This window comes from Lathamus discolor, chromosome 3 (assembly GCF_037157495.1).
Source record: "Lathamus discolor isolate bLatDis1 chromosome 3, bLatDis1.hap1, whole genome shotgun sequence".
Taxonomy (NCBI): domain Eukaryota; kingdom Metazoa; phylum Chordata; class Aves; order Psittaciformes; family Psittacidae; genus Lathamus; species Lathamus discolor.
This window is the reverse complement of record NC_088886.1, coordinates 22879399-22904118: the sequence shown is the minus strand read 5'-3', so window position 1 is coordinate 22904118 and position 24720 is coordinate 22879399. Positions and strand designations below refer to the sequence as shown.

The 24720-nt window shown below is 38.4% G+C and overlaps 1 protein-coding gene across 4 annotated transcripts in view; it reads left to right on the top strand.

Annotated features, from left to right (window-relative positions):
- CEP350 (centrosomal protein 350) overlaps positions 1 to 24720 on the top strand; it is a 75309-nt gene that overhangs the window by 30486 nt on the left and 20103 nt on the right. For 2 of the 4 annotated variants that reach the window (XM_065674051.1, XM_065674050.1), the window contains exons 15-31: positions 229 to 418; positions 1925 to 2145; positions 2258 to 2421; positions 3084 to 3194; positions 3438 to 3569; positions 5729 to 5856; positions 6211 to 6330; positions 8069 to 8235; positions 8960 to 9156; positions 9692 to 9876; positions 10735 to 10822; positions 11202 to 11348; positions 12127 to 12284; positions 15887 to 16009; positions 19587 to 19786; positions 21270 to 21478; positions 22768 to 22912. In XM_065674051.1, the coding sequence (XP_065530123.1) occupies positions 229 to 418; positions 1925 to 2145; positions 2258 to 2421; positions 3084 to 3194; positions 3438 to 3569; positions 5729 to 5856; positions 6211 to 6330; positions 8069 to 8235; positions 8960 to 9156; positions 9692 to 9876; positions 10735 to 10822; positions 11202 to 11348; positions 12127 to 12284; positions 15887 to 16009; positions 19587 to 19786; positions 21270 to 21478; positions 22768 to 22912 (2685 nt within the window). The remainder of the gene's footprint in view (positions 1 to 228; positions 419 to 1924; positions 2146 to 2257; positions 2422 to 3083; positions 3195 to 3437; positions 3570 to 5728; positions 5857 to 6210; positions 6331 to 8068; positions 8236 to 8959; positions 9157 to 9691; positions 9877 to 10734; positions 10823 to 11201; positions 11349 to 12126; positions 12285 to 15886; positions 16010 to 19586; positions 19787 to 21269; positions 21479 to 22767; positions 22913 to 24720) is intronic. The other 2 variants (XM_065674052.1, XM_065674054.1) reach the window with 2 other exon arrangements.

Sequence of the window (24720 nt, the reverse complement as noted above, 5' to 3'; positions counted from 1 at the left end):
AGTGACAGTTTTCTTGGTAGTGGACACAATACACAGAAGAGTACTTAATCTCTTGTAGGAAGCTGCCAAATTTACATTTCTTGCTTGTTGGAATTATAAACTTCTAACTCAGAGGTTCCTTTAATTGTGGAAAAAAGTTCTCAGTTACCTGTTTTGGGGCTCTTGATGGTGAGAGATTCATACTTAGAATTCCAAACATAAACTTTTGGCAATGATGTTTCTTCTTAGGGTTGGACTCTTTCAGTGGAAGTTCTCACCACTTACCTGTGGAAAAAGATAAAGTGCTATCTGAATTAGAGAGAGCATCCCAGTCGACAAAGAAATCCTTATCAAGTAGCAGAATTTCTAGTAAAGATCATGAACAGAACCCAGATACAGACAGTACGCTGGAAAACTTGTCTGAACATTCCCTGATGAGGTAACATGAACTTTGTAAGACTGTATGCAAATATAACTGAACTTACGTTGTTATGGCATGTTATCAGAAATGGCAGTGTCTTTGGATGTTTAAAGGGAAAGTAACAGAAATGATCAAATGTTAGTAAAATGGGAATGCAGAAAATATTTTGTAGTTTGTTTTCCCACCCTGCTCCCTGCCCTCTGTATTTTAAATGTCAAAACCTAAAGTAGATGGCTGTAGTAAGAGAAAATACAAAACAGTGAGTCCTCCCCAGATAGTTCCTCTATTTTTGTGTGGATAACTGGCCAATATAGTTGTCCTGTCATGTTCAGTACCTTAAGCATTGAAATACAATATTTATTTATTTTTCACTTCTATAAATGTTCTGTAGGAAGTGTGGGGTGGGGGGAAATAGCATGTGCAGTCATCTTGCTCTTTTCAGTAGAATCCACAGACATTTTTGGCTAGACCTGTATTCAGCTAATACTCATAAGCCTATCCAGCTATGTGAGTTGATGCTTTCTGACAGATGAACTGATCCTTGGAAAAGAGTATAGAAAAAAGGAAAAAAATACTTACTTTCTGTTGCATCCTCCGTATGTCTAGCTATGAATGCAGTTTTTCTGCTAATTGTGCCATGAAAATGGTTATGGACTACTTGATTTAGTTTCCATTGCAGTTTTTTCTAAAAAACAACAAATAATACGAGTGGTCTCTCACTCTTCGTGGGTACAGGGCGGTTCAGAGATACGGACTTATACTGGTGACTGTCACTGATATCCAGTATTGGGTATGAAAGGAAATTGGAATAGTAAATTTAAGAAGTGTCTGGATGATTTTCTTTATGTTTAAAAAACTTGATGTCTTTGTGTTTAAGTGTAGTAGTTTACTAATTGTTTGTCAAGTTTTGGCCTTCAAGTGTTTCATTGTATTTTGTTGAGAGACTTGGCTCCAGGGCAGTGACTTAACCACATTCAGTTGCATCCGTGTGCCAATAGTAATCTGTTCACTTTCTAAAAATTCTGTTCGTTGTATTCTGCTATCAAAATATGGCCCTAATTTTCTGTAAGTAAACCAAAATTCTTCACTCAAACTCTCAAAAGAGATATATAAATGCACATGCACGTGGGTGCATCCAGACTTTGTCATGGCAGGTTCCTAACAAGCAGGCATTGAAACTGCTTGTCTGGCCGTGTAGAACATAGTAGATACTATGCTTTGGTTTTTGGTTTTGATTGGGTTTTTTCCTGCTTTGGTGTGTGCTAACTAGGTTTAATACTTGGAGGAAAAGTAGCGTGCTCTAGAAACTTAACCTTAATCTGGGATGTAGGTACAAAACCCATCTCATGAGGCCATTTCCTCTAAAGGCACACTATGCCTTTGTAGTGCAAACTATAAAAGACTGCCTTTTATGTGGATCTTTTTGGTGTGTGTAAGTGGAAGAACTAGGTTGTTTCCTTATTGTATCAAATGGCAGGATTTGGGAGAATATTGATGCCTTTGTTTTTCTCGTTTCACTGTCAGTTTCTCAGACAAGGGAAGATCCCAGAAGACACCAACTTCTTCCCCGTCTCCAGGTTCCCAAAAAATGTTGCAGTTTGATTCTATAGGCAATACAGCAGAAAGAGTCAAGTCACCTGCTGGCTTTACTGGAAGTACAGCGTCAGGGCTGAAGCATAATTCAGCCTCCCCCGACTTGAGTCTGGGAGCTGGTAGGTCTGTAGCAGGAGCAGCCTCAGCAAGCGGTGAGTTGTTTTGTTAAAACCACAGTAATCCCAAAGCAGTTATATTTTTTCTGTATTTTTGATGTGGGGCACTAAAGTCTAAGGAAGTTGACCAGTAAGTCTTATCCTGCAGGATGTATGCGCTTTTCCCCTGCTGGTCTTCAGCATCGTTTATCAGTAGAATTGAACTACCTTAGTGCTATTGAGGAGTCTGTGCGACAGCTGTCAGATGTAGAACGAGTACGAGGCATATCACTTGCCCAGCAGGAGAGTGTTTCCTTGGCTCAGATTCTAAAGGTAATGGAAAAATACTTCCTTGTCTTAACCTTCTTTTCTTCTTTGTTTTGCAAGAAAATTAATTAAATCAGGGTGAGTTATGCTTTTGTTGGCAATGCAGAGAAATCGTAATACTCATGATAGAGTGTCTCTGCCAGTGTCCATTATTTAGGATTAATGTCTGTTCTTATTATAAGTTGACACCAAGGAACTGATGACTCGAACATGTGTCATTAATATACCATTAGCTGGAATCACTGCTTTAGTTGTGTACTTCAGTAAAATAAAAACTTGATTGTTTATAGCGTTTGATATCAGGTCCCAATGCCGTGCAGTGTAGGTGTTCAGGCTGGATCATTTGTCTTAGCCCATGAAAAGGATACTTTTAGTTGAAATTTCCTTGTGTTGACAGGATTGCTTGTTCTTGTTTGTTCAATTAATTGGTCTCCTAAATCCTCTTTCTTTCTACACTGTGGTGGAAAAGTACAGGGAATGTGCATTGTCTACTGCTTGCTTGAAAAGGGAGAAGGACAGTTGGTAGCCTGGAAAATTTACTTTAGCAGAAGAGACACCACCAGTAGAGAAGATCTAGGTCTTTCAGAGGTCATTCCAGCCAGAGGCTGAGGCAAAAATGCGTTTACATTTAACTTGCATGATAAAAAACTTGTTTTCCTGATTTGTAGGCACAGCAGCAGCGCCATGAACGGGACCTAGCTCTTTTAAAAATCAAGGCTGAACAAGAAGCTTTAGAAAGTCAGAGACAACTGGACGAGGCAAGGCAGAAGGCAGCTCAGGTAATGCTGCCGTTCAAAAAATGTGGAGTATGTAAGAGGCAAAATGCTGTAAGTAAATCCATGCCTGCGAGTAATCTTAACTTGAAGCTGTGAACATATGAAGGTGCTGAAGGGGTTTAATATAGCCGGAAAACTCTTAGGAGCCGATTTCAAACTTTTTTCCACCAGATTGTAAGAAATGAAAGTATAGTTGTTATAGCCAGAAAACTTCGAAGAGCTGAACTGGCTGTGTTTTCTGCATAGGTCCATGCAGAGTCGCTACAGCATCTTGTCCAGGCACGTCAGGAGGCTATACAGGAGACCCCATGCAAGGCTCCAGCCAAGCAGGCAGAAACTGTGCTTCTCACTACAGATGCAGCTCACCAGACCCGTGAGGTGAGGTCCTGAGTGAAAGGAAAAAACTGTTCTGATCTCAGTATTATTTTGCATACTTTTTTGCCCCTAGGATATTTTCTGTTCAGTGTCATTCTTCACCTTCGTAATGTACCAAATGATAGGACTTCAGCGGTGCTTTTCTGGTGTCATTACTAAAGAGTCAGTCAGCAGCCTTAAATCCCTGTTCACCATTCTTAAGATCTTCCAGTTAGCAAACTCTTAAGAAGTTTGTTCTTCCAGGATAGATTGAGGATAATGAACACATCTTTAATTTGTAAGAGTTGCACTCCATCAGGGATTGATCATGTATCTGTTTCATATGCAAATTAGATCAGAAAAGTAGGGAAAATACAGTTTGCTTACTTTTGAAGGTAGAAGTGAGGGGAAAAAAAAAGGGATCTTCACTCTTAATTTGGTAGTTTGAAGTTTTCTTTTTTTGGGTCTCTGTTCTCTTGTGGCATCTGGAATATTTATTAGCTTTCAGGTTTTTTGTATAATTTTATCAGTTTTTATAATACTTGCTCCAAAATTGTAGCAGCTGCTTCACATGTAGGTAAAAAATACAGTAACAAAAAAATGCTTCTGCTGCTTCATAGTTCAGCAGTGGCAGTGTCTGCAAATTAGGGTCATGGGATGGAAGGCAGAAGGCTGATGAATATGAACATAACGTTTCTTTACAGCTTATGCACATGTTAGTGCTCAGGAAGGCTGTTTTTATGATGCGTAATGGGACTGTAGAATAACAGTGATGTTCTTGTTCTGGCCTTGGCCAAATATGTGACATTTTTATAAACAAGAATGGGTTAGATTAAAGGAACAGAAAAGCTCAGGCATCTTGGATACATGCAGTGGTTGTTGATAGAAGGTAGTGAAGTCTTGGGAAGACAAAGAAATGTTTGTAGTTTATAGAGCTGAAGTGAGTAGAAACCAGTTCAGAAACAAGGCAGAAGGAACAGAGCTTTTATTTGGTGTAGGTTTTTAGTCTCTTGTTTTGCTTTAAATTCAAACTCTGAGAGTAAAAGGTGCTAGTGGAGAGGTTGATGAGGATGACCTGGTCAGTGATGATGGGCTAGCAGAGTAGCTTTTCCATCCATGTTTACAAGTGACTCCAGATACTCAGTTGAACAACCATTTATTTTAACTGGAATGCAGCAGTGGAACATATGCTGTAATTTCTTATGTATAAGGGAATAGAGTTAATTTTCTGCATTGCTTTCAATTAGAAGTTTATATTATGCAAAAGAATATAGCATGTTGCTATACAGTTCTGTTTGCTTAGAGTTGATTGTCATATTAATGAAGGCTAAGACAGTGGGTGATGTATACAGACAATCCAGTTAAAAACATTCACTGTTTCTATAAAATTTATATACATTAATTGAAGAATTAAGGAAGAAACTCAGTATCTTTATTAAAAATCGTTGGAATACAGCTTATACCTACCTTCAAAATGAACCAGACTTCCCTGCTCTGCAAGAGGCAGACCTTTGAGCAGTCGGAAAAATACTTAAAGTTTCTGAAAACTAGTGTTATCTACTGTGGTTTCTAAAGAAACTCTTATTTCTAGTCCAGTAAACAGTGACTGCCATACGTTAAGAAGGATAATTTATGGCAATTTGTTCATTTAATGCTGCTAATTTTAGACTGTCAGTGTGCATGGTATTGGAATTTAAACCTGTTGCTTCCTTTGGAGTGAAAAGAATATTTTTGCTTATTGAGCAAAATGCACTTTCAAATGAAAACATTGTTTCTGGTGTTTGTGGGGGTGGTGGTTGGAGGCTGTTTGGTGGGGGGTTTTTGCTTTGTTTTTTGTTTCAATTATAAGTCTGGAATGTTTTATTATGTGGGGATCATTAGACTGATCAGAGTTTGGTTAAGATGATTAGAATGATATGGTAAGTAGTTTCTTGCATATCTGTAGCTTCATATTAATAATTCCACTCTGCATAAATTAAAGAATATGTATTTACAGAGCAGTATGTACCTTCTGTATCCAAAATTGACACGTGTATATTTACAAGCCATCTTAAACCCACATCTTACAGATTTGTTCTATAAATAAGTAAGGTTGTGAGGATGACTTTTCTCACTCAAAAATATTTTGGTGCTGATAAGCTTATTGTATTCCTTGGATTTTATTTCTTTTTAATTGTGCTCAGATGACTGAGTTAGCACGAACGGATACTGTCAGCACTCCAGCGGCTCCAGTCACCACCTTGTTTGACCACCAGCGGCAGCATCATTCAGAGTTCATGAAACAACTGAGAGCCCGAGCGGATACAAACAGGTTTTGCCTAATGTTTCACATCTTGGGAAGGGGGAAGTAAAATTTGTTAGGTTCTACTTCACCTGTTCTTGAAGAGAATTTTAAGATGTCATAGTGAGTGAGTATTGAAGAAGAATTCAAATTCCATCTTTATGCCCTTTAATAGTGTGTGACAACGGTAACATTAACTAGTTCTGTGAACCTTTATATATAAAAGTGTAGAAAAAGATGTCCTAAATGTTTTGTGGGATGATTTAACTAGTCTAAGCTTTAAGTGATCTCTTCAGAAATTTTAGCTGTTACTACTTCTAGTAAACTATATTCCTCTTTGTTTTAAGATAACACAGATTTATGCCAAACACTTTGCTTTCTTAGGAAATGTGAGTCTGGTGCCATATCACAAGGTAAAGAGGGGACAGGTGATTCGAAACAGACATACTCGCCAATGTTTGATAGTTATTCAGAGTCCTCAAGATCAAAGGTTCATGATCAGAGGTAAGAAGGGCTTGGGATTACACAGGGGTGTTTCTGCTATAAATAAGAACTAAAGTACAAAGGAATATATAGATATTTCCTTCAATATTTTTTTATAAAAAGAGAGGTGGTCATCATTAAACCTTCAACAGGTAAGCCTGTCTCATATTCTGGAGCTTGAAGGTTTATATGACTACCAGAATTTGTTTTGTCTTTAATTAAAAAAATCCTAACACACTTTAGCCCACAGTGTGTTAATGTCTTCAGTTTTGAATTTGCTGTATTTGTTCTAATTGGATGCTTTTCTCTTTTGTAACTTAAGAATAATTCAGTTTCACTTTCTCATTAATCTGTTTTAGCAGAAGTCTAGCAAGCAGGTGAAGGGAAATGGTTATTCCACTCTGTTTGACTCTTGTGAGACTGTATCTGGAATATAGTGTCCTGTTTTGGGCTTCTCGGTAAAGAGAAGGTATTTGCATACAGACACAAGTCTAGTGGTGAACCACCAAGGGGAGGCTGGAGTGCATGATGTAAAAGACAGGATAAAGGAACTGAGCTAACTTAACCTAGAAAAGAGAAGGCTAAGGGGGCAGGAATCTAGTTGCAGGATCTTAAAACATGGGTTGTTAGGTAACATAAGGTTAGACTCTTTATAGATGCACAGTGAGATGACAAAAGGCAGTGGTGACATTACAGAAAGGGGAAAGTCACTGAGGAAGAAAACACGCACTGTGAAAGTGGTCAGACACTAGACTTGGGAGTGTAGGGAGTTGCAGGATCCTCAGTTCTTACAGGTGTTCAGAACTTGGACATGGCCTTGACTTTGGCTTGATGAAATATGTTCAGAAATTTTTGAGCTGAGATTATTCCAATTTCTGTGCTGTGGCCTACTTCCGTACTTTTATTGTGTCACCTTCGTAACTCAGAAGTCCCTTCAAGTCTCTGTTTATATGAGTCTTTTTCCCTATTCTAAATATTTGTATTTTGTGCCCTTCTCATTTTGCTCTGTGTGATTTTGGAATGGAATAGAACACAGACTGGAGCATATGTTCTAAAAGCACAGTGCAAGGACCTGTAGAACTGTCTGCTGTAATGTGCATTACTTTCTTTTCTGTTCTCTGTGTATCTGGACATTTTGTTAGGTTCTAGTTTTTGAGCTTTTTATCACTGCTGCTATGCACTGGCTTGAGAGTTTACATGAAGTGCATGGAGTATTATTTGCCTGAGGTTTAGGTTTGACTCATTTCTGGTGTTACTTTTCAGTATCTCGCCTGTGTTTAACAATGGAATTTTAGCTTTTTGTTTCCTGTTCACTTACCTGATCTAGTTAGGTCCCATGAAGTTTCTCACAGCCCTTCTGTCCAGATGAAACCCCATCTTGTCCAGATGAATGATTATGTCCCCTGTAGTTCTTCTGACTTAAAACAGTATTGCCATTTCACTCGTCCTTTTAAAAACTTTAAGGAGAGATGTTCGCAGTGGCTTATCATCCACGCTCATTGCTAAGTAGAGGGTGTGCATACCTAAAAAGCAATTGGATTCGAAGGTAGAATAAAAATGCAAGTACTGCTGTCAATCTGCAGCTTGTTGAGGCTTGGAATTTTGAAGTAGCCAAGCTGTATTTAAAAAAAATCCCAAGCCCTCTGCATGTGGATTGTTGCTGGCATGTTATTCAGGGTATGTGCAGTAGTAATGCAATACAAATACTTTGAAATGTGCAAAGTCATTAAAAAAGACCCTTATCTCTTTGGTAACACAGTAGTACCAGCAGCCGCCAAGAGAGTCCTTCAGTTCCATCTTCTAAGGAAAACGAGAAAAAGCTTTCCCGTCGTGAAAAGATAACTAGCAGTATTGAAGACCAGGCACATACTGGTGTGGATGATTCCTTGCGAAGTGATAGTATTTTATCACTGCCAGATGAAAAAGGTAAGCTGTGTTGTTTGTACGTGATGAATCTGAGGATGGTAAGGGGGAAGGGAGGGGAGATGCTGTTTCAGAATTAGTTTCTGAAATAAATGAAGGAATATATGTGAAGAAAGCTAAGCCCCAGGTGAATTGGTAGTCTCTTAAGAAGTAAGAGAGGGTGGCATAGTGAGATTGGAACCTTTGAAATTCTGCACATCAGAGTGGTGGAGTGTGTGGGCCATTCTGCTTTCTGCTGTGCTAGCTATAGCTGGAAGTTCACTTGCTGAATATGCAAGCTGAACACCAAATATTTCAGCATCCCAGAAATGCATTTATACCTGTTTACGGAAGTCTGTTAGGTTTGTCAAGCTGAATAATGGTATTTCATGATGTCCTATAACTGAAGGTCAGGTCACTCACATTTTTCACAATGAGAACAATCAGCCATTGGAATAATCTCCCAAGAGAAGTGGTGGACTCCCCAACATTGGACACTTAAGATTTAGCTGGACAGGGTGCTGGGTCATCTAGTCTGGGTCATGCTTTGCCAAGAAAGACTGGATCAGATGATCCTTGAGGTCCTTTCCAACCTGGTATTCCATGATTTTCTGAACACCCATTTTATTCTGCATTAGTTCTCTCCCTGTCTTTCCTGCCCTTCTGACTTCATTGAGATTAGACAGAGTAAAACCACATTCATGTTACATACCTGAATATACAGCCACTTCCCTGATTTCTCTCTCAGATTCTGCTTCTATTGCAACAGAATATTCCCTGAAATTTGATGAGTCCATGACAGAGGATGAGATTGAGGAAAAGTCTTTTCGGTCTTTGCTGCCCTCTGAGAGTCATCGCAGAAATAACTTGGAGAAAAAACGGGGTAATCGTGATGATTCTGATGAGGAAGTTTCCCCAGAAAAAACAGCTCTGTCATCTATCAAGGTAGGTCAAGCAGCCACAATGAAGATAAATTAACTGAACTGGAATGGTTAAGCTAATGAGCTTCAGGTGAGCTGTTCTTAGCTCTGTTTGCAAACTTTAGGTTTTTCTTTCCTCCCTGTGGTTCTTTGAGCATCTCAAAACTTAGGGTTGCATGAATCATGCAGTATGTCACTGTTGTACAAGCATGATGACTTACAAAACAGGCATCTATCTATTCTCTTGTGGCTTTGGATGAGTAACATTTTGAGGCAGGTTATAAAAGCTCAGTGGGTTAAATCTTTCTACTATGTCTACACACAGGTAGGAAGTATAAGAGTATGCTTTGACTCTCTGGCCCAAGAGGGGACACCCCAAAACTTTCACACAGCCAAGGGCAGAAAAATCTGGTCTGCACAAAGCTCAGAATAAAAGCAGCTTCCCTTTCTTAAATCTGTTTTTTTTTTTTTTTTGTATGTCTGTATAGACACACACACTTCATAATTGAAAAAAGCCTTGGAATTTCTCTAAATCATGCCAATTTTTTCTTGCCTTCCAGGAGCTAAGCATGCCATTCTCAGGGGGACAAGATAGTTTCTCTAAATTTACCATGGAGATGGTAAGACAGTACATGAAAGAAGAGGAAATGCGAGCAGCTCATCAGTCCTCACTGCTTCGGCTCCGAGAGAAGGCTCTGAAGGAGAAGACCAAGGCTGAATTAGCTTGGCTGGAGCACCAGAAGAAGTAAGGGAGCCCTGAATATACACTGTTGGTGACTGAACATTTTCCACCCCTCCCTTTTTAAGTATCAGTGGTTGAACTGATCTTCTGACATCAGTAATCTATACAAATGTTATTGTCACTTGAAAAGAACAGAACCCAGTTTGTAAGTGTACTTTGATGCGCCACATTGAGCATGGTTTGATCAAAGAGAATGTCATTGAAACAGTAGAACATCAGATGTTTGTTGTCAGTCAGAGGAGGTAGTTCCCAACTGTTACTTGACAAGTCTTAATTCAAGAAGATAGGAAACTGTCAAACAGACCTTTATTTGCTTGATGTCTATCTGAGGTCATTTTAGTTGACTCAAGCCAAATTCTGTGAATCTGGGTACGAGTAGTACTTAATAATTTGTTTCAACCTAACAGATGCTTTGGCTGGGAATGCCACTTGAAGTGTGGTAGTGGCCAGATTTAATCAATAATACTTTTCTGTGGTCACTCCCTGCATGAGAGTACCATTGTTCAACAGGCATTTTCTTCCAATTTCTTGTTAATGTAGGTTTGACGAAGGATTGTGAGGTAGTGACCAAAGTGTCCTTCCTACTGTCTTTCTCACATGGTGAGAATACTACCTCTTGAGAGCTTCTGCGCATTCATGTGAGATCTCATATTACCTGCACTGGCCGTTCAACTGTGTGTGTCTGACTAAACAGTACAACATATTTCACTATAGAGCATGCAAGTGATTAATTACAGGCATATACTCTTCTGCAGATTAGGAAAAGTAAATCTTGTTGTTTTAGTTTAAAGTGTAAAAGGCTTGTGGTTCGTTATTATATATTCTTTTCTTATTTAATCTTTTCTTCCAATCTCTTTGCAGGCATTTGCGAGACAAGGGAGAGGATGATAAGATGCCTCCTATTCGAAAGAGGCAGCGTGGTCTGCTGCTGAGGTTACAGCAGGAAAAGGTAACCGATGCTCTGTAGGAAAACCCAGTTGAAGCCTCTCTGTAGCCATTAAATGTTTCAAACGCTGTAAAAGCTAAGAATTGAGAAACTTCCATACCATGCTTTTGGATAGGAAGCTAGCAGTATTTCTTACCAGCAAGCCTTACTTGAATTTTGATGGTATTTAACACATTGATTTAAAGGGTCTTCCTATATCAGTAATCTCACTTGTTGAGACTTGGAAGTATTAACTGTTCTTAGCTGCTGAAGTTCAGACTCGTTGCTTCATCAGTAACTGCAGTAATTTTAAATCTCTAGCAAGGACACTGTGGCAGCTTTAGAGTGTCTTCTTGAGAGTTGTCTGTCACAGTTCTTATGCTTAATCTTTTATACGTAAAAGGCAGAAATTAAACGTCTTCAAGAGGCTAACAAAGCTGCTCGGAAGGAAAGACAGCTGATCCTTAAACAGCAGGCGGAAATAGAACGAATCCGTCAGACTACAATGAAACTGCAAGAGAAGCTAAAGTCTGCAGGAGAAAACAAACTGGTAAGTGTTCATACAGAAGCTGGAGTATTCCCTCTTTGTCCATGCATCTAGTGTTTGATTTTGGTGTTTATAGGAATGGAAAGCTACTGGATTGGACCTATCACTTGAAAGTTTTGTCTGCCTCAAATGGTCTCATCCTCTTTATCTCAGCAATGTTTAATTTCTTAAAAGCATTTTTTAAGGAAATTATTAAATGTTTTAACTGTGCAGTAAATGGTGTTTTAACTCCCAAGCTTAACCAATAACTTTGGGAATATCAGCTTTTTGTTGCTTAGATCTCTTGGGCTCTGATTTTGTTTGATTATTTTTCAGACTCCAAAGTACTAAATGTGTTAAAGCCAAAACTTGCTGCTTTGTGTGTTAGTGTCATTACACTGAGTTTATTGCATCTGCTTTATAAGACAGTAAGGCAGGATTTTGGTGACTGCTTCCTTACAAAATTTTGAGAGACACAAGTTGAATAATAGTATAGAAAGGATTGGTTTCCTGATTGGGTAACTCAATGCTGATGTTGGGGTGTTGTTGTGGTTTTTTCTAGATACAGCTAGGGAGAACTTAAATTATGGTGGAAAAGCATGTACTGAGAAACTTTGTGTCAAATAAAAATGAAGTTGTATAGTCAAGTTAAATCTGCAGGCAGACAGACTTACCTGAAATAGTATTTGATGTAGTCTGGAGAGAAGTAAGCTAACTTAGCATAATGTCTAAAAAGGATTGTGGAATAACTTTTTTCCTACTTTCAATGTTGCCTTTTTGGGTTTTTTACGCTTAATTGCAGGAGCTTCACAGTGAGGACGACATCAAACAAAGCAATGGTTCTAGCCCACTTCCAACTGATGCAGAAACACGCAGCCCTTCCCCAGTCTCAATCTCCAGCAGTGAGACTAGTAGCATTATGCAGAAACTTAAAAAAATGCGCAGCAGAATGGATGAGAAGTAATTAATTTTTTTTTTTTTTTCCTCTTCTTATGCAAGACTTTACTGTTTTAATAGAACGAGTTGGTTTGGCCAGTATCTGCACTATTAATATCACATCAGCTTTTATCTGAGTTGCCTGAAAAATAGCTGATTGGGAAGCATTAATAGAACTGTGTTAATTTCTGAATATAATATACAAAGGCTACAATTGCTGCATGAATACTAAGATTTGGACATTGTTAGCTGGCAGACAGTGTGTCAAGTTTTTATTATACAAGATTGGTTTTAATATTTTTTGTACTTCTTTTTTCAGTCTGTAAAAGCACAGCAATTTAGGAGATTTTGATACTCATATGCTCAAGGAACTTGGACAGTCTCCAGCTTGATGATGTAAGAGTTCCTCTAGCAATGAGACCTCTGAAGTCAAATGATCAAAATAGTGCCTGTGTTTTGTATCTCCCCTTTTATTTTAAAGGGCAGAAATATAGGAAGTGAGACTGTGCAATTACAGTACCAATTTTATCTTGAATTGAAGCATAAGTTAAAAATAGGAATAGTCTTATGCAAAAACTAGTAACTCACAGAAAGTCATTGAGCTTGTGAGGCATGTGATTTCTACCTTATTATCCAGCTGCAGAATTTCAATTCTAATTGCATTAAAGTGAGCTAGGATGCATTTATAGTATTTTCGTAATTAATGGAGGTTGTATGTGTGTGACTGAGAAGATGGGCAATTAATAAGACCTTTCTTTTCATCCTGTTTGGTCCATGGGCTGGAAAGAAATTGAAGTTGGTTGTTAGTCTCCAGAGGAAACAATGAAGTATATGTGCAGTTCTTGTGTCTGAAAACTAGGGCTGAAGGTTTCACTTGTTAAATTGTTTTGAATGAAATTATTTTTCCGCATCTTTTCAGTGTAGGGATTACTTGGTCTGCACTAAACATCCCAAATGCTTTTCCAGCATGTGCTCATTAGTTTGAAGCCTTAAATTTATTTTTGAGACTAATGCATTAAAAATTTGATCTCTGCCAATTTCTGCAAGAAATAGTCCTTGCTTAAACATTTACTTATTTTCTCTTAACTTATAACCAAGGTTTGTCACTGTATTTTAGTCCGTAAGGGAGATCTCATGTAATGGTTCTTTTTTTTTTTTTTTTTTCTCTCCTGACTCCTAACACAACTGGTAAAACATCAAAAAGCAAGCACTGCCGTTTGCAAGCTGTTTGTGACTCCTTAGCACCTTATTTGCTTGTAATCATTTTAGAAGCACATTTCCCACACTTGCATGTATTTGTATATGAGGAAGATAAAAACCAGTAGTACTGATTGAGGATTTGGTGTAAGTAGGAAAAATCAAAAGTGGTGTTCTAGGTATACATAGTCTTTGTGTTTTAGCCTGAATTCATTGCTATTTTATTCAAACTCTTCTGGTAAACTTAACAGCCAAAATGACAAATGATTTCAGGATTCTGAATTGTCGTATTTCCAAAACTAAACCCTTGGCATTCCAAATCGTGTGGAAACCAACCCCATTGCTATAACAGCAAACTCTTTTTCTCAAAATGTGTTTTGAAGTTGGTAAATGGCTGAAGATGAGGACTTGAGAAGGATGTGCTCTGTAGGCCATGTTGCCTTACAGAGTTTCAAGAAAACAAGGGGTTTCTTCTGATCCTGTGGGTTTGGGTTTTTTTAAAGAGAGTCTTTATTTTTTTTACCACTTGAGATTCAACATACAAAATTTCAGATGGTGTAACAAAACCAAGTTACATCTTAACCATTTTTTAGCTATAGTGTTAATAAACACTATAGGAGATGACACTTTTGTATTTAAAGCTTCCTTTGCTACTTTTTATCAGGTAGTGGTTTTGTCAGTATTGTTTTTGAAATTTTACAGTGTCAAAGTACTTTCATTTCTAAGCAACAAGTATGATTGCAGAAAGAATTACATATTAATAAATAATAGTTCTTACTATTGCAAGGGATAGTAGTAGATACAAATTGTGATCTGCCCTTAGAGATGTTTGAATCATCAGTCCAAAATACTGCTTACGTGAAGAATAATTTTCAAAAGGTGGATAGCAGGATTTGAGCTGAAATAACTGCTTTTAGGCAGAACAAGTGGAAGTTGTGCGATATATGTGGTCATGTATTTTTGGTTTTATGGTTTTGTCTTTGATACTGACATATTCAAAGGAAGTAGTATTTTGTGTAAACATAAATGGTTCTTTAGTACTTGTTCTTCCCAATTATATAGATTTTGCACACCTTTTGCAGGCATTTTGATTGCAATAGCAGTGCTTATTGATTGAAAATCAGTGCTGACTTGGAGTCTTTTAAATGTCCTTATTTGTAAAATGCATAAGAATAATATTAATAGAGTAAGACATTTGGTTTGGGGTGTAATGATAGGAAGCTGCTGTCTGAAGGGCAGCTTAATCAGGGTGTGAGTGAGATACGGCAAAAGGAAAGAGGCTGAATGTTGAGTGAAGTAGTAGAGGAACTAGAATAAGGAATTAGGAGAGCCTACTATGCTGGATTTGGTGTAGTCCATAGCAAGGTGGAAATCCTGTGGCTTCCTTAAGAGGCAGCTTTTAATATTTCTCTTCTGCAAAAAGGGTAATGAAAGAATGGTTATTTTTTAACAGCCTGCATGTGAACAGGAGCATGCTCTGTCAAAGAGAATTAACCACTTCCCCTTGCTTTCCTTGCATACGCAACTTTAATGATAATCTGTGCTATAGAAGAACTGATTAAATGCTCATTTTCTTTTGCCTTTCCTTAATATGCTGCTTAGCTTAGCTTGCATTGTTGTTGATAGAGCTATGTGGAGCATGGCATTTTTCTGTAAATATGATAATTCATTAGGAATTAACTTAAAATGGTAATTGTTTAGGAAATACCATTTTAAGCACAGCTGTAAATTTAGGTAGGTAGATTATTCTTTTTTTAAACAAATAGGCGTTATCTTTCTGCAGTTAGTACTTCAAATGAAAGAGGCAATGTACAAGTATTCTGAGACCAAGTGTGTACTTCATTGCCAAAAACTAAAATAGCAGCTAGAGGTCAAATTACAGGTATTTCTCAGACTTTTCCTGGATTTGCTCATGTTTTAAAATATGTAATTTAATTTTTTGCCCCCTTTCACTGGTGCTTGCCTTTGGAGAATTACTTTTACTGAGGTTTCACCAGGTGAATGAAAATGTGTTCAAAGTTTCAGACAAGCAAAGTTGTTCATATAGCAAAACTAGCATGCTATTTAATGCTCATCGTATACTGTATTGACAATTACAATAACAGGAGTTGCAAAAAGATCAGGTTGAAATATGTTAACCAGTGCATGTGGAAGTCTGCATCAAAATAAAACTCTTTCCAATATTTGAAGAAAAATGTAGCAGTGTGAAAGTAGCTTGCCATTAGTTAACAGAAAATGAAGTGGTGTGTGTGTGTTTTCTGTTACCTTCTGCATAACAGTGTATAGTTTTTCTACTTCAGATGTTGGGTAATAACTATACAATGTTAAATGCAATTAATTTTAAAGTTCTTTGCTAGATGCTATCCTTTTCTCATTCTTTCTGCCTTTTTTGCTATCTTAGTTTTAAACTCTTCCTCCTTATTTTGTAGACACTGCTCTCCTGTTCACTACTTCTTCTCTGTCTTTACGTCTCACCACTGGGCCTCTCTCAGTGTCTGTTTTCCCAACCTTCACCCCAAATTCCAGCTGTATATCTACAACCAATTGGTCAGGTAACTGCATCTTTTTCAAGTGATAGACTCTTTGATAGAGCATGCTCTCTGTTCAGTCCTGGGAAATCAAGAGGTTCTTCCATCAGTGAACTTCTTGAAGCTTTCCTCATTGTTTCCAGATTTTTCTTAGTGGCATAGACAGTGAGTGGGATTGGGTATGTCTTTAAAAAGTCTGCAGGTGACACCAAGCCGAGTGGTGTGGTTGATTCACTGGAGGGATGGGGTGCCATCCAGAGAGACCTTGACAGGCTTGAGGAGTGGGCAACTCTGGACCTCATGGAGATAACAGGGTCCTGTATCTGGGTCAGGGCAATCCCCAGAATCAATGTAGACTTGAGGGATGAATAAATTGAGAGCTGCTCTGCAGAGAAGGACTTGGGGATGCTGGTGGACAAAAAAAAACACTGGATATAAACTGATGCTTTCCCTCTGCTCTCATGAGACCCCCATCTCGACTACTTCATCCAGTTCTGAGGTCCCCGGGATGAAAAAGATACGGATCTGTTGGAGGAGGTCCAGCAGAGCGCCACAGAAATGATCAGTGGGCTGGAGCACCTTTCCTATGAAGAAAGGCTGAGAAGTGTGGTTTTTCAGCCTGGAGAAGAGAAGGCTCTAGAGAGACCTTATTTGTGCCTTTCAATATGTAAAGTGGGCTTATAAATAAAAAACAGAAAGACCTTCTGCTGGGGCGCGTAGTGATAGGACAAGGGGTAATAGTTTTAGACCAACAGTAGGTCTAGATTAAATATAAGGAAGATTTTGGGTTTTTTTTATGATGAAGGTGGTGAAACTGGCACAGGTTGTCCAGAGAAGTTGTAGATGCCTCGTCCCTGGCAGTGTTCAAGGCCAGGATGGATGGGACTTTGAACAGCTTGATCTAGTAAAAGATGTCCCAGGCCATGGTAGGGAAGTTGGACTGGATGATCTTCAAGGTCACTTCAAATCTAAACCATCCTATGATTCTCATCTCATTCCTACTGTGTTCTGAATGGGAGATAGTTCGCATTGTTCCCACTGTTTGGTTAGCACTTCAGAAGAGCTGCTGAAACTGTCTAATTTGGATTTGAAGTCAATATACTTTGGATATAAATGTACAAGCACAGGTCAGAGCAGCAAGTTATGCTTCCAGGTTAATATTTGAGATGCATGGATAAAATATGTGATGTTAGCACCAGAGAAATAGATTTTTGAAATCATGCTGATGCAATCCAAGCACTACTGCTCTTTTTCTCCCCCAGATTTCCAGCTTCATAGATGCCAGGTGTGGTTTTGCCTTTTCTTTGTTTCCCATGAAGGTGCTGCTGCTTTTGAGGATAAATGCATACCTTTGGTGTTACAACTGGAACCCTCTAGACTGTAGTAAATGTCAAGGCAGTATGTATACTACCTTGTGGCTCTGACCTTTTAAACCCCAGGGTTATAAAAGGGTCTGCATCTTTAGGCATGCCGCTTTAATCCTCCGCTTCCTATAGGTGGAATATTGGAAACTTCTTTCTCTCCCATCACTTCTTTTGACTTACCTTTCTTACTAGCAAGTAATCTTTGTGTGGTGGTTAGTTTCATCGTCATTTAGTTAATTCTTCTCCTTTCTGTCTCCCCTAGTCTTAGGGATTAATGCTTTTAGGGAGTCCTATTCTTTTGCATCCATTTATTTCAACTGGACTTGCCTTCCTAAAGATCCAGTAAGCTGTGAAGATCCAGACATTCTGATGAAATCAAACCAGGAAGAAGAAAAAGTTGCCTTTTGCAGTGAGATCATTGTAATAATGACTCTATAACGAGTTCCAAATACATGATCTGCTAGATTAACTGGAACCGTTTTGTATCTGAAAGTAAGAGTTGATAAATCTGATAGTGCTGTTGAAAGGCACAACATGGCTGCCCATGTCATATTTGTAATGCAATTACTGTTGATAGTCTAGTTTCTTAATGATATTAGTCTGTTGGGTTTGTCTAAAAGTAGACAATGTTTGATGTTTGTCTATAGAAAGTAATAAAGTAATGCACAAAATCATTGAATCTGTCAGCTTGAAGGTGTTCCCAGAGACTCTGAGATGCTTCTGGTTTGAGCCTGCTCTTGTTTTAATCATAGGAAAGAAGATTGTGGGCATGTCTTACTGGCTTCTGAAACTTTTATCTTCAAATCATAACTTGTCTACCTTACATGAATCGATCTTAGAGGATTTACCTGAATCTTAACCTTTCCGGTCAGCTTCCAGCTCACTTTTCCAGGAAGCAGAATGAACATGAAGTGAACAAACAAGAAGTGTCCCTTAGTAGGCAAGACATGCAGATTAGCTAGTTGGCTATTCCAGTCTCTGCAAATAAAAGGGCTTTTTTTGAAACATGAGAGATTAAAAAGCAGAAATGAAATTATCATCTGCTTTGCAGCTTAAAAATTTGGATGCCAAGTGATTGGTATGGCTTGAAACTTAGAAATTATAAAGGCATTTGCAAAGCAAATAGCGCAGATCTCTGAAGACTGCCTTTTTAGGCACCCCACCCCCTGTAGAGGGTGAACTTTAGCTAGCAAACCGTATGTTTTCTGCAGAATGATTTTATGTCATAATTTAAGTGTAGGAGATTAAGGACTTGATACACACTCTTCTCTAGACTTAGCATGTCAGGGGAAGTGCATGCAGTTGATGCTGAACTTGATTTCATTTACTATGTTAAACCTTAAATGCTATGGTCTTGGTTACTTCAATGTTTAGAAATAAGACCAGAGATACTGTTGTTCAAGAGCTGTCAAAGAGAACTAGTATATTCACACAAAACTTATTCATACCTACAGAATCCTATAAGGATTTCCTCATTTTTCAGGTTTTGTGGATCACCTAAGAAATCTTTGTCAGAAAGAAAATATCTCATAATTTTCATCATGAGCTGTGCTTTTTAATCTGTTGTTAAACCAGGAACCAGATATGTTAGTAGCTGGGAAAAAAAGTCCTGCATTCCATATTCTCTTGATGCTGTCAGTGCACAATTAACGTTTCAGATGTGGTTATCCACAGAGACGATGCTTAAGGGAAGAAGGATAGAAACTCCAGTAATTCAGGAGATCTATTAATACAGCATCACCTTCTCTTAGAAGTATGTATTTGGAAAATATGTGGGGCAACTTGGAGTTACAATTTTTCTGTCATTGGGATTAGTGTAATGAAAAGTTCATTTTTCAAACAGTCACTGCTTTCTTGAGGGTTCCAGTTTAATACCACTGGTACTTTTCGTGTACTGAAATTGGGAACTTAGCCTGTTCATTTTAGTGCATAGTTAGTAGCACTTTTAATGGTTTTGAAGATCTTTAAAATGTAAGCAGCATATGTTGTAGTCTGCTGTAGCCTACCACTACAGGATGTTGTAGACTTATTGCAAAGAAAAAAAATCTTTTTTAGTTGCGGGGGGGGGGGTTCAGCAGCACGTGGGAGGTCTAGAACATAGTTGTTAGTGTGGATATTATCCTTGAAAAAAATCTGAACAGCTGTAATTCTAGAAATTGTGGCAATAGAGCATCTGGGTATTGGGACCTTTGAGTGTGATTGGCTATTTTCTCATTGTCTTCTGCTCTGTCTGTTAGGTTTCTAACAAAGCGAGAACAGAAGCTGATGCAGCGTCGACAACATGCTGAAGAATTGTTGGAGTGGAAACGCCGCCTGGATGCAGAAGAAGCAGAAATACGGCGGATAGAAAAGCAGGCTCTAGCTGCCTGGGACAAAGAGCTCCTCAAAAGCAAAACAGCCAAGAAAGAGCTGGGGGATCAGAGAACTGAACCCAAAGGTAAAAGGAAGTGAGGAGAAGTGATACAAATAACAAGTAAAGCATAATTTGACAGGATTGCTGAAGTTTGCACTTTCTTCCTTTTTTGATGTTTTGGTGGTGGTGGTTCTTCTCTGGACGTCCTTAGAATATCAGTTTCTACAGTTTTTAGCGCCTTCTGTTGCCTTGTTCTTTTAGCCCCGTTTTACACTTCAGTTAAAAGTGTATTCCTCCTTTGCTGTGTATCTTCTCAAGTGAACAGTGCACCAGAGGCCCATCAGACATTTCTACATACAATTCAGAACAAAAATACTTCATGATCTTCTGCTGATCATCCTCTGAACTTACTCTATTAAAACCTCTGTAGTGCTCTAAGTGTCTGTCCTGTTAGCCTTCTCACTGAGGCTGTGTTTTAGCATTTTTTTTCTACCCTTTGTTGTTGATGCAGGGTAACCATTTGAAATGTGCAACTGTGCTTAAGTGTGTAAGGATGTAATTAGCATGAATGATGCTATTGATAAGAAAAAAAAAAGTTCACAGATGTTGGGAGCCACAGCTTTACTGTTCTGTCTTAAGTGGACAGTACTTTCAGCACGAAGCACAGAGAAGTAGAGAAAATAATGGAACTTTGGGATTGTTCTAGAAACAATCAATTTTCTTTTTTTCTCTCCCACTTTGCTGAAGGCAGGCAGCATGTCCTTTGACTGTGCAAAGGAAATTCAGAATTATGCCCTATTAGGGTTGTTACTGAAGAGTCATGTGGATTTTGGGCATTGTAAGACATTTTGAAGATATGTGTATAAGTCAGTAAGTTCAGATTAACAAAAATTCAGAATGAGAAAATATACTTGCTTCCTATTAATTGTATCTACCAGTAAGCACTGGAGCACAGTCCGTGTTCAGAAGTTCTGCTCCCCAGCCTTTGCTCAAATACCGAATAATTCTCCATGACTGCCTCAGTAATGCTGTGACTCCTGCGGAATTTAATAAACAGGAATTTTGAAAACCCAACTTATTATTTTAGTTGCTGCCAGTTGAGACACTCATGATGAAATCATAACATTAAAATGTTTTCTGCAACTACTGTAAAGGAAGCAGTCAATTCTAAATTCAGTATCTGACTTGCAGATTATATGCTCCTCCATGACTTCTTCAAACTAATAGTGGCTCTTGCTGTGGTGTATGGTCAGCCAGAAGGACAGGTTTCGCGAATGATCTTTTTTGAGTGTGTTGTCTGGAAAATGTTAGAATATCCTGAAACCCTCTTTATTTTAGATGTTCAGCAATCACTTAGAAGTTTTGACAATCTCAAATCATAGCTTTCTAGTAAACATGCTTGCTCTTGCCAAGTGCTCCACCTTCAGTGTCCAGGTGGGGGAAATAACACCAATTTGACATGTATTGGTAGTAGTTACTATTTTGTATACAGGCAGCAGCATCTTTGAAGGCCTGTAAATCAGGGCAGGTTCTTAAGCACTTTGTTTTGTCTTTTGTTGAATCTCAGAAATGGCTAGTGAAGAAGAGTCTCCAGCGCCTTCTTGCTCTCATCTGAACAGTGAAAGCTCTGTGCCAGAAGATCTGGGCAGTCTAGCTGCTGAGTCTATCCCATCAGAGACTATGGGCCATGGACAGCCAGAAAGCCCAGATCAGAGTACAGCTAATGAAGAAATGGTTTATTCTGAAGAGTTCAAGTCTGCCTCACCTGGCAAACTCGTGAGTTTTTATGCTATATGTATTTTAACACTTGAAAAAGGCTATGAGAGAAGGAGTAAGCATAGCCATGCCAATTGCCAAAGCAGAGATTAAACTATTTTCTGTTGGCAATACCATTTTACATTATTGTGCATACACATTGTGATCAGGTGCGTGCTGAAGTCTCGAGGAGAAATTGCTTCATCACGGAGTTTAGATATTTTTAAACTTGTAGGTAGTCTTGCAAAATGTTTTGCGTATGTCACGTAGGTATGCAGTATTAAGTGGTGGAACACTGACCCAGTTTACCAGTATAAATTAGCTGTAGGCTAGCTTGTTACCATTGTATAAATTCTTTGAGGCCATGGAAACTATGCTCTGGTTTTCCGCTTTGCTTTACTTGCAAGTAATGTACCCCAAAGTATAACTGTAGGATGAAGAAGCAGAGCTGTAATGTTATGCACAGCCGTTTGGGTTTCAGATTATGTCTGCTCAGTAGCTAATTCTACCTTATTGTTCTGTTCCAGCTGTTCCATAACTGTTATTTCTACTTGGTTGATAATTTTTGTCAGTTTCATCCTGATAACTTTGCTCTGTGCTTAGTGAGACAGAAAATGTGGTGTCTGTGGTGTAAAAGAACTCCTCATCTAGAGTTTCTATATTTATGCAATACAAGTATCTATATAGTTCTAGAAATATTTTCTAGAGTTATTACAAATACTTCCTTGGAAAGTTTGCCGAGAAGACAGTGAGCTAAAATGTCTAATACATGCCAGAGGTTACATCCAAGGTGTGTGAAAGTTTTGTGATATAATGTCAAAGCAGTAAGCAGCATTGTGAGAGAATGTTTGCTCTTAGAATTGTGTGGCCTCAGAGAAATGCTCTGTTTTACTAATTTAGAATGTCATATTGCACCCCTTACATGAAATGGTCCTTTTGATTTCAACCGATATATTTACTAGGAGTTGCTATTGCTGTGGTTATTACCAAATAAGATTACATAAACTGCATCGAATGCCTGTGAGTCAGAACCATATCAGTTCACGTAGGTGGAAATAGAGTAGTCTAAGCAGGTTTACTGAAATCTAGGCTCAAAGTAAGCAGTCAGCTATTTCTGCTCTTGGTATTCTTGTTTTGTTGTCTAGCAAACTGATACTCTTCTTAACATAGTTGGATAGGTAACCACTGCTTGTGAGATATTCTCTAGTCGTGCTCTTCCTTCCTTGTAACTAGCTCCTGATGACAGTGATCTCCTACTTTTCAAACTGGTCTTTACAAGCAATGACTTCTTTGTCATTCTCTTTTGCCAGTCTCCTCCCAGAAGCAGTGCATCTGTATCAAGGCAAGATTCCAGTAAAGGCAGCCATAGAACTGGAGGACAGCTACGTTCACCTGTAAAGTCTCATCAGGTATCTCACAACTGGTCTGACGAATCTTTATCTATGACACAGTCAGGTAAGTGTAATATCCGTTTGGGTTTAAATTGCTTTTTCATAGCTTTTGCTTTTAGCAAATAAACTTGAAAGGCAGACACAGATGTGGGGAGGCCTGGAAATAGCCAGGCTTTGTGGTTTTGTGGGAATATTTTCCCATGATGTAATTTGATCACTTCTGCTTAAGAAGGTCTATGTATTATCTCTTCTTTTAGAAAACAACACAGGTTCCTGCAAACAGGTATGAAGGAAATAAGAGTCTATAGTCGGGGTGGTCCTAGAATTTAAAAATACCAAGCTTATCTGTGCTTTAGCAGGTGACACATCTCCAACTGTCATGTTGTAAGAAAGCAGAATATGGTTCAGCAGCGTACAAACATAATTGTTCTCCTTCTGAACACAGCCTGGCTTCGGAAGCAGTATGGCTTTGTTATCATGGCAGTATGAGTGAGCCCGTTGCACCTGCACTGGCATGCACAGAATAAGTGGGTGCTTCAGGAAACATGTTTTTATTTTTAGAGGAGGGTTTGAACTGTGTGCAGTAAAATAGGGGCTAAGGTTGCATTTTGAGCTGTAAATTGCAAGATCTACTATATGGACTCATTATACTCTTTTATCCAGCATCAAAGCTGGCTACCAGTAAATGCTAAGGGAGAAAATATTAGAAGTGAACCGGTATGGAGCAGTTATTTCCCTGGCGTGTCCTCACAGTCTGTTAGTCACGTGGATTGCAGGACTTCCTGAGCCATGGTTCAGTGGTCACTGTTGTGAGCTCTGTTAAACTAAAGTCTGTTTTGAACCTTTCTATACTTTTAGTTCTCAAATGGCTTGTATTCCTCAGTGCCATTGATTGAGTAATTGAGTATCATGAAATACTTCTAGCAAATGGGACAGCATCTTCCTGCTTTTTTTTTTTTTTTTTTATTTCCTGAATTCTTTCTTAAGTCTTTACTGGGAAAAAAAACAAGTGGCTCTATTGTATGTGCTGGCTGTTCTTTGTGTGTAGATGGATGGCTTACTGGTATGTGTATGTATCCAGTCATTGTGGTGCTTGATTCAGCAAGCTTAATAATCTTTTATTTTGGGTGGGTTTTTTTGTTAATATTGTATACGTGAGTGCAATAGAAACACAGAAATTGGAGGCAGCTGTTCTCCTGATGGATAGAGAAATGAATACGTAACACCTGTGTATGTGTACTGAGTGACTTGTATTGGGATTCTGTGTGGAGAGCAGTTTGCAACATTGTGGAGCATTCGACAACTTGATTATTTTCAAGTTCTGACTGAGCAACCACATAAGAAAGCTATTTGAAAATTAAAGCATGTAAACAGGGGTCATGAAAACAAACTTTTGTAAAATAAAGTGTTTGCAGTCTTTCATTTCAAATGCTGAAGAAGGATATAAGAGGTGAAAAGCTGATCAGAATGGTGCTGGTTTCACAGTGAATCATTCCATTGTAAAGAGACAAATCTCCCAAGCTGCTGAGTAGTAATGAAGTCATTGCTATGTTAATCTGATCCATGCGTAGACAAGATCATTAAAGATGAAAACATGTGCAGATCTCTCCGTTATGAGTTGATCAAGAAAAGATATAATTACATAGTGGCCACTTACTGTCTGGGAGGAGTTTGTTAATTACAGGGACATCATGAAGCACTCCTGATTAGCTAGTGAGATTCCATTCTTTTTGTGCTGTTTCCTTTGTTGTTGTTGGGTTTTTTAGTTCTCTAAATTATTAACAGCAGTTGTTAATGGAAAAAGAATACAGTAGTTTGATTGTATTTACTGGCTGCTGTTGGTGATGAAATACTTCATTATGGTGCTTTGTT